The following is a 9902-nucleotide window of genomic DNA, read 5'->3' on the forward strand; positions in this document are numbered from 1 at the left end:
TGGAAAGGAAGCAGCAAGAGAAACTGGTTCTCTGTTCTCTACCCAATCATGACCAAGGACCCAGACATGCGCACTCCCCCCCGGAGCAGTAAAGGACCAGGGGCTGGGCAGGGTGGACCGTGCATGTCTTCAGAAAAATGCTTCAAAACAGCAAAGAAAAGGATAAAAGCCTATGCAGAAACTTGCACAAGAGAAACTAATGAGAAGTTAATTCAGAAGTGCCTTCCCAGACCACTTGGCTCAGGTAGGGTGAAAACCTGCTCAATCTGGCCCACTGTTTTTGGGAAACACAGTATGTGTCACAGGGGGTAACACACCGAAAGAAAATACATCAAAATATGGCCAGAGTTTATTTGAAACATGAATTTCCTTTCACAAAACCACTGATTTAAAAAAAAATTTAAAAATTACTTTTGTTTAAAAGAACTGGGGTACAGGCCAGAGGTGCGGGGTTGAGACAGACAGAGTGGGGAGCAGAATAGGTGGAGCTACTGAAACACTGCTGAGGGGAGCAGTGGGCGAGATAGGAGAGGTCTGCTGCGCCACGTGGGTCACCTCAGGGGCAGGAGCAAACTCTTGTGGTTGCTGCGGCCAGCTTCATTGTGCTGCACTTGCACCACCAGGGAGGGCCCTCTCCTTTGATTTCTAAGGAAGAATTTCCTATTTTTTAAACAATTACAACTGGCACACACATACAGAGACACTTTCACAGGTAGGAAAAGTTAAAGTTTGGATATCATCTGTGGCTAACTCTACAGTATCTCAAGTGCACCTGTCCGCCCTGGCTAATGTTGTGCACAGGTGAGCACGCCCCCAGTAAGGCCAGCAAACAAGTCAGCAGAGCACAGTGCACTCTGTCCTGCAAGTAGCTGCAGCCCACTACTTTGTTTCAAGAAGCTACAAGGAGCCCCAGGACCGGTACAAACATGCACCCCACTCCCTGCATCGGGCACATTTCCTGTTTTTTTCCTGTACATACAGACCCTACATATACTCATGGGCAGTCCTAATAAACAGACTTGATTCCAGACCCCAAGCTCCCGCTTCATTCTCTCGCGTCTCTGAGTCTCCTATGTTCTGGTGAACATAGCGGTCAGCACACCCCTCGGTGGGTTAGCAACAATCACCATTACAAATGCTCCTGACTTAAAAGCAACAGTCTAAGGAAGACCTGGGGACCTGAAAAGGTCCTGCAGAGAACGGTGGTGCAAAGAACGGCCATGTGGCCATCTTGGAGGCAGTGACCAGAGAATACACCACCCACCAACATTCACCAGCTGCCCATGGGGTGGGCTTCAAGAAGCACGCCCCCAGCACCGACACAGAGCCGGAAAGTCACAGGGGCAGAAACAGGCCCTCCAGGCCGGGGTGCTGACACCAGGCTCAACAAAGCTGGCTGCGTGCGCTAAAGGAATAAGGAACATCTACGGTTTCCGTGGTTGTCCAGAAAACGTGACAAAGATTCACCAAACAGGCCCTGTACATTGATTGTCCATTTACTTATCACCACCTTCAAAAATATCCAGCCCATGTGGACAACAGCTGACCACTGATTGTCAAATAAAGTTATGTAACTGCCAAAAAAAAAAAAAGCTGGGCCAAGCGCCATCCTCCTTGAGGTCAGATTCGAGATGTGTTAGGGCAGGGAGGCTGGAGTGCTGGCCTGTGGCTGGGGCACACCCACTTTGCAGGAGGGAGTCTGGCAAAGCCACCGAAATTCCCCCACCCCACCCCTGCCAGCCGGTGACTCCCAACTCTGCTACTGAAGTGAGTCTGTGATGCAAAAAGGGGGCATCCTTGAGGTGCTGTGCACGGTGGTGTGGTTTTCCCTACAGGGGAATGTTTGAGTAGCTGTGGCAACTCTAATTATCACAGAAGGCACCAAAGAACAGATTCGGTCTACACAGAGCTGCTGACCAGGTGGGATTCCAAGACTGGTGGAAGTCGTGAAATAACTTGTGACAAGGGGTCTGGGGTCCAGACAGAACTGGCGGTGAGCACGTCGGGGTGAGCTGGTGGGGTTCTGGGGCAAAGAAGGAACGCGATGCTAAGCCACTTGGCAGCAGCTCGGGGAAACAGCCACGACTTCTCTACTTACTGACCCTGCGGAAAGGCACGGTGTTTGTCCACATACATCACATGTACAGGAACAAGGACGAGGTGGCACTGGGCAGAGATGCCAGTTTAGTCAGAAAACGATGTCCTTTGTTTCTGTTGATTTAGAAGTACCATTGTTGTATACCCTTGTCACTACTTAGTATCAGATGTCTCCCTGCATGTGACTGCTGTCGCTCTCCTGCCACCGAAGCATCTGTAAAGCTTCCAGAATCCGTTTTGTTCCCCCCACCTCCCTGCCATCGTGAGGGAACTTTCGTGTTGGATGTTACTTCTGTGCACTTTTTCCAGACAGGTTCAAAATATCTTGCTCAATAAAAAGCTGCAAACAATGGGGAGAAGATAGCCCCATGCTTTGTGACAAATTGGGAGTTCAGTTTGAAGCCAAGGACCTGTGTCCCCTCAAAGGCCCAGGGGCCCAGGTAGGGAAGAGGCTGTGCCTCAGGAGAGTGGGGGCTGGGGTCCCCCTGCACAGGTTCTCCCTTAGCTGGGCCCCTTTGTCCCTTTCTTGGAGGAGGATGTCTCTCTGGTTTGCCGTCGACCACCATAAGCAGCTTCCTGCACTGTCCGGGGGGGCACTCTGCCCAACTAACAAAGGTTCACAGCCCGGAGGGTCCCTCAGCAAGACCAGCCATTGGTTTTTCCTTGGGCAGGGGCTACGGGAAACCAGAGGACCAGCCCCCGGGGACTGCTGTCACCCACTGGACACGCACGGGTGCCTGCAGTCGGCAGCCGCCTGCCTCCTAGGAGGCTATTTTAGATCTAAGTGTGTCCCAGGAATCTGCAGGGCTTCCTGCCTGTGAGAAGCAGAGGAAGGAGAGAGGCAGTGGAGCACACAAACTTTTATTTACAAAAGTCGAAGTTACATATAATACAAGCTTTTTACACACAGTAGTTTAAACAATTATTTTACGTGTTTTTACTACCAGAAGAAAAAAATTTGATAAACTAATCATTTTGCTATTTTAATACAAAGTGACAGGTCATGCACATCCTTTTAAGTCTTGAAATCCTTTGCTAAGTGCAAATACTAGATTCCTCTCTCCAGTTTTAAGGCATGTAGAAGGCGGCTGTCACTGGGCAGTCGCTCTGGGAGCCAGCCTGCAGCCTGGAGCAGGGGCCTGGCTGCCTCGGTTCCCGAGCCTGCCACAGAGGGCTCTAGGTCTCCAGTCATTTGTTTTGCAGCCACCTGCTGGCTTCTCAGCCCCTTAAGCCCCATCACTAACAAGGCTGGATCTCCGGACCGGGCCCAGGCCTGCCCCTGGAATGTAGAGGCACCGGGAGGGTCATCCTGCACATGTGGCTAGACTCTCCCCAGCGGCCATGCAGACTTGTGAGCTGCCTCAGCCTGGAGGGACGTTCAGATGCCTGCTTTGGAAAGGCGGGAGCGGTCCCCTGGAGGCTGTGGGGAACTCACACTCTAAACACAAGGCCTTGGAGGTTTGGCCTGGGTGGGGGGTGGGGGCAGGAGCAACATTCTGGCTACTTCCTCCCTCGTGCCCTGTGGATGGTGGCATGGCCGTCCTGCCAGGGTCTGCCCTTATACTGTGAGGCCCCCATGGAGTGACGCCCTCTGGCTGCAGGGCAGAGATGGAGCTGGGTTCCTTCAGGAGATCGATCAGCTCAGGAGGCTAAGGCCTGACAGTGAGTGCTGTCACTGATGGGACAAGTGGACAGCGCTGGGGTCGCCCTCCAGCTGATGGATAACTGCTGTCGGCTCACTGCTATGAGACTCCCTCTTGGGGCTGCACAAGAGAACGCTGTTAAATTAGAGGAAGCAACTCTGTTGCAGCAACCTGGGCTCCATGAGCCCCCCAAGCAGGCTGGCAGCCTGACTGACATGGGGAGATCTGGCAGCAGAGGCTGGGCAAAGCATGTTCTGGCATGGCGGCTGGCTGCCCAATGACTGCCGGTCTCAGCACACACCATGAATCAAGGCAGGATGGGCAGTTCAGCAGACGCCCCACTTCAGGGCTCACACGTGTGAGACGCTGAACACATGCATGACAAGACATGGGGATGCTTGTTGGGGGACAGCCCCCACAGCAGCAGGCAGGCCTGTTGGAGGAGGGCGGGCACAGTGTCAGGGTGCCCGGCCACCTCTGGGAACCCGGTCACTAGAGACACTGTCAGGAGCAGAGGCAACAGAAGGGGCCATGGGGTCCTTGCCCAGCTCTGCACACAGGCAGGAGCGCAAGGTACCGCAGAGTGAAGACTGGGGCATGGAGACACCTCCAGTGTGGCTCAAACACCCGTCAGGGCTGGAAAAGGCAGCGACACGCGCAGACCCAGAATGACCTGAGCACAGGAAAGGGCAGCTGCCCCCACACTGCAGTCCCTCCTCCACCTGCCTTTGTCACTGAGACAGAATACGAGGGTGGGATAAAGGAGAGGCCTTTTCATCCACTCAGATGCTTGCCTTCAGACTCCCACACTGAACCCTCAAACGGCATTCAGAAACACGGGGGTGGCGGGGGCGCTGTTAAGGTAGTGCTGAGCATACCACCAGGGAAGCGGCATTCAAGGTTTCTGTGTCCCCGGGAAAATGTACTGCCACCCAAGAGCTGAAGGGAGCTTTAATACCTGACTGGTGGCAGAGCCGCCAGGCCACTGTCACAGCTACTCTAAAGGACTGTCTGTCTGGCCAAAGTTTCAGAACCATCCTGCACTCATGAGCTGACTGGTCTAGGTGAACAGACTTCTTAGCCTGAGGGAGAAAAACCCGAGTAGGCTGTGGAAAGCTAGATAAATTCAAAGTTAAGTAAACAGCAAACATTTCTTTAAGCTACAAAACAGCCGATAGCAAGAGGTGGCTCTGTGGGCTCGTCTGAGTGGCTCAAGAGGGAGAGGAGAAGGCCCCTCACTACAGTGGCTGCCTGAGGTTCTGGACTTGGGGGAGCATCCCTGGCCTGTGGACACTGTTCCACCACCTCTTTGGACCAACTGAGAGTCTCTGAGGGGCCAGCGCCCAGAGAAGGCATGAAAGACAAAAGGCCCTGAACCCTCATGCAGGTGCTGGCCTGGCTCAGAGCAGAGGGCAAAACTCACTGTAGGTGGGCCTCAGTGCCAAGGGGTGACCGAAGAGCCCGCTGCACAACATGGTTCAGACCTCTCAGCTCTCTCCACACTGCACTAGTGGCTACTTCAGGGTTGTTACGGGCCAGGCTGTGCTGCGATTAAGGAAGGCCTACGTGGTTTGTTGCTGAGAGAGTTCTGGTGTCTGCTGGGGGGCGAGGTGGGCGACAAACTTTTCCCTTCGTCTTTCTGTGTCCAGGACTGCAGCAAGGGTGCCAGGATGGCCGGACTCTTTAGGAAGAGGACTTCTGCAGTCCCTTATCTCTGGCCTGGTGAGCACCAGGCCAGTCCTGCAATGGGCACTCAGAGGGGGTTGGTCTGTTGGCCACTCTTAAAGGGGCAGTGGCCCTTCACGGGAAGAAGCAGAAGACCAACCTATCCTTTTGGGCTGAGTCTGTCATTCCTACTTAGAAGGCTGGGCAGTCATCAGCCTGGAGGTGAAGGGAGGTTTTGCCAAGACCGACCCGCAAAGGCTCAGGCTGCTTAGTGGGACTCAGAGGCCCACAGGCTCCTGACAGTCAGAAGCGATGCCTGGGCTGGGGGCCAAAGTGCATGGGCAGGTTGTGCTCCAGGGGCACATGGACGGGGGCAAAATCATAGTTGACGCGTACATTAGGGAGAGGGGGCACGTAGGGTGCTGGGATAGGGCCCATGTTGAGGGGGAAGTTGTTGAACATGGGTCGAACGGGCGGCAGGGGGAAGGGTGGGTGCACAAAGGCATAGGGCGGCATGCGCGGCGGGTGCAGGTTCTGTGGGACAGGCCTCGGCAGGGCCTCGACCCGCTGGACTTTCTCTGGAGGTTTCTCCAAGGGAGGCCCGATGCGCTTGAAGGTGTTCTCTGGGAACGGGGTGGGAGGGGGAGAGAGGATTTAGTAGAGACAACAGGTTAAAAACAGCTGTTCTAGCATGGTTCTAGACCCTACCCCACTTGCCTGGAGTTGGGGGTTACGTCAGGAGCATAGGAGAGGCAGGAACCTCAGACATTGAACACCACTCTTGCCTCTGGACACTGGAGGCCAACAGTATGCACAAGAGACACACACACCCTCCCCACACCGCAGCGGTCACCAAGGGCAAATGGTGAGTGTGTCACACTCTTCAGCCATCACCTTGGAAGGCCGTGGATTATCTACCTCAGGGCAGGTGGAACATCTATGTGAGATCTGCCACACCGTCTTTTTAATCTGGCTTGGCTTCTATTTGGTTCCTAAGCAGAACAATACCTCGGGACCTCCTTGCCATCAAGGAGAAGCTAAACTGCCTGAGCTTCCTGGGTAGAGCCAGGTCCCCAGGAAAGGCCAGCAGAGGGGCAGCCTCCTCCCCTCTACACATGAGATGCTGGTATCTGTGCTGGGGAGAACACTTACCTCCATTCTTTCTTTTCTGTTCCTCTTCAGCCTCTTTCTGGATTTCCTCAATTAGCTTCTCATCATCTTCCTAGAAGAGATGTGGACAGATGACGAGCCAGCTCTCAACTAGCTCCATGCAGAGCTGAGGGCCCAGCAGGACACCAGGAGGCCAGAGTGTTTCTGAGAAGCAGTGGGGTTAAACCAGAACCCTGCTGTTGATCAGCACGTTGTGGGCTGCACCTAACTGTCACTCCCCAAGCACCTCCCTCCTCTGTGAATGGCGCTGCCCCACAAGGAAGACCTCTGACAGGCTGGGCCCAAGGCGTGGGTCAGATGTGGCAGATGACTGCCTGAGGGGCAGACCAATAACCCAAGGGCTTGGGGAAAGGGGGAGCTCTGGGGTGGGCAGAGCCTACACAGAGCCCAAGACCACAAAAGCAGAGCAGCTGTGCAGCACCTGGAGGCATTTTGCTTGTTCCCTGACTAACTGCACACACATATTCTTGGGCCTGCTGAGCCTTCAGTGTTTAGAAAGTCGGCGGGCTGTGAGAACAGCCTCCTGCTAGCACAGTGGTCTGGGTCCAGGAACTCAAAAGCCACCCTGACAGGTGGGCCCTGTCATTGCCCCTTCCCAAGGTGGGCCCTGTCATTGCCCCTTCCCAAGGCAATTTGGCAGGCCTGCTATCTAGTTAGTGGTGCAAACCTAGAGGGTCCCTGGAAATCAGGAGCCAAAGAGGCCCTCTGGGCAAAGGCAGATGTATGGGCTTCACCAGGTAAGCTCTGGGGCTGTGCAGGGCAAGCAGGGGTCCATGCCACGTGTGTTGCTACATCTCTGTTGTGGGAGCACTGGGCTGCTGCCCTGAGACAGACTCCCAACATGTCTTTTCTGGGTAATAGGTCAGGGTCCAATCTACTCAGCAGCCCTGCAAAGAGATTTTCTAATTTATGTGGAGACCCAGTGGACACTCACTTGATTGGAAAAAAAAAAAACCAAAAACAAAACCCAGAGAATGCACCTCTTTCTTGCCCACTCCCAGGGCTGTTGAAGCACCAGCACAGCCACGGAGGACTGTGGTGTGGGCACGATGATCTCCCAGAGCAGCCTGCAGACTGAGCGTGTGGAGGTAGCAGGATGGGCACTGCTGGAAGCCCTTTACATATTTTTTTAGATAAAAAGATTTCTAGGTCCTCCCTGGTGGCGCAGCAGGTTAAAGCGCAGCACTGAGAATCTAAAGCTGTTTCCGCACGAGTTCGATTCCCGCCTGCCCCAGAGGTGACCACATGGCATGGCAGACCTCTCCTGGCCCGCCCGCTGCTCCCCTCAGCAGTGTACTTCGTCGATCTGCCTGTTCTGCTACCCACTCTGTCTCTGGTGAAGCCTCTCGCCGCCCCTGAGCCTCTGGCCGCCCCTGAGCCTCTGGCCTGTACCCCAGTTCTGTATGCACAAATAAATAAATCTTAAAAAAAAAAAAAAAAAAAAAGATTTCTATCCAGGGCTCCTGGGCACGGTGAGCTCTCTAGGCAAATCTGAGAGCCCCATGTATGCTCTAGGTTCGCTAAGCCTCACATCCCAAACGATGCATGTGGACTAAATGGCCTGTTCATTTAAAAAAAAAAAAACGTATTTATTTATGCATACAAGAACGGGGGTATAGGCCAGAGGCGTGGAGGTGAGAGGATTCCTTCAAGACAGAGTGGGGAGCAGAATAGGCTGATACAATGAAACACAATGCTGAGGGGCGCAGTGGGTGAGCCAGGAGAGGTCTGCTGCGCCATGCGCCTTAGCTCTCTGGCCGGGGATCGAACTGGTGTTGTGGACAGCTTGATAGTGCATGCACTGAGTAGCCATAATAAAAAAATAAAAAGGAAAGGGCCTCTCTTGGTGGCACGGGGGTTAAGTCTCAGCACTATGAAGCTATCAGCTCCCTACTCTGTCTCTGATGAATCCTCCCCCCAATCTCTAGCCTGTACCTCAGTTCTTGTATGCATAAATAAATAAATCTTAAAAAAATGTTAATGAAAGAGAGAGAAATTAGGTTTAAGGTTGATTCTGAGATTAAACATAAAGAATGGTCCTTCCTCAAAACACTGCCTGGGTTTGGATGGAGTGTCAGATGGGGCTATTTGAGGCCTTTATGGAGGAGGAGTTTCCTTGGGTAACATTCTAGGCATCCTGAGTATCATAGTTCATCCTTATTCACTGTGGTGAATAAGGACACTTGTAAAGAAGGCTTGCCATTCTGCAAATCTAGGACACACCTTGCCTGCTGGAAACGGGGAACAATAGGAGGAAAGATGATGAGCAGACCAGGTGCGTGGGCTGGCTCACAGAATTCACTGTTCTCCAATCCCCTGTAGGGGCTGAGTCACTCACAGGAAGTCAGGCATGCCCAGAGTGGTCTGTGGATGGGGAATGCACGTGCGGAATTTTATGCTGAAGAAACACTGGCTCCTTAACACATACCTAACTGGTGTGATGGGGAGAGCTTTAGCTTTGCAGCACCACAGGCCTGAACTTGAGGTCTCCTCTAGCTCTCCTGACCTAACATAGGGCCTGTCAATTCCTACAACAGAATGACTGTGAGAAGAAATTATCTGTTTACAAAGCGCCCAGCGTTTGGCAGTAGGAGAGGTGGTTACCTTTACTGAGTGTTACACCAGACACCAGCTTTGGAGGCTTAATCTCTCTGAGAAGCCTGTGTCAGGTACTCCTAATGAATGTGTGCACCACAGACGAAGACACCGTGTGGTTCAAACCCAGGCTATCCAATCCAAAGCTGAAACTCTCAGACACATGGACCAGGGGTTTCTGAACTGGAGCAGAGAAACTGAAGGACCCTGTAACTGGCTGCCCTGCCCTAAGCACTACCACGGGTGACTATTTTTAGGTCTTGTTCTTTTCTAGAAAGAATGTATGTTACTCTCATTGGAATATAAGAGGGTCCCTTCTCTCTGGGAGAAGCAGGGCACTGAAATCTCCTCTCACCACTAAATACAAGACTAGGGCAAACCTGGGTGATATTGACTGGTGTCCCTGTGCCAGAGTGAGCGCCAGGAACTCGAGGAGCCCATACATCTTCCCCAGAGCTAAGGGAAAGATCAGGTTCTATCACTGAGATTTTTTTTTTTTAAAAAGCTTTATTTATAAACCCTAAAAGCTCCACAGAGGAACTAATCAAAACCATCAACCAGTTTAGCAAGGTAGCAGGTTATAAAATCAACACACAAAAGTCAGAGGCTTTCTTATATACAAACAACCAAGCAGAAGAAATAGAGATAAAAAAAACCATCCCCTTTTCAATTAAAACAAAAAGAATCAAATACCTGGGAGTCAACCTAACAAAGGAGGTAAAAGACCTCTAC

General features: G+C 52.6%; 1 protein-coding gene across 2 annotated transcripts in view; it reads right to left on the reverse strand.

Annotated features, from left to right (window-relative positions):
* Positions 1-2961: 2961 nt before the first annotated feature.
* The window catches only part of RNF216 (ring finger protein 216), a 122398-nt gene continuing 115457 nt past the window's right edge, over positions 2962-9902 (reverse strand). Inside the window, exons 16-17 of one of the 2 annotated variants that reach the window (XM_004691926.2) lie at positions 6558-6627; positions 2962-6028 (exon numbers count right to left, since the gene is read on the reverse strand). In XM_004691926.2, the coding sequence (XP_004691983.1) occupies positions 5709-6028; positions 6558-6627 (390 nt within the window). In that variant the 3' untranslated portion in view covers positions 2962-5708. The remainder of the gene's footprint in view (positions 6029-6557; positions 6628-9902) is intronic. The other variant, XM_004691927.2, reaches the window with a different exon arrangement.

This window comes from Condylura cristata, unplaced genomic scaffold, assembly GCF_000260355.1.
Source record: "Condylura cristata isolate star-nosed mole 26May11 unplaced genomic scaffold, ConCri1.0 scaffold00032, whole genome shotgun sequence".
In the NCBI taxonomy this organism is placed as follows: Eukaryota; Metazoa; Chordata; class Mammalia; order Eulipotyphla; family Talpidae; genus Condylura; species Condylura cristata.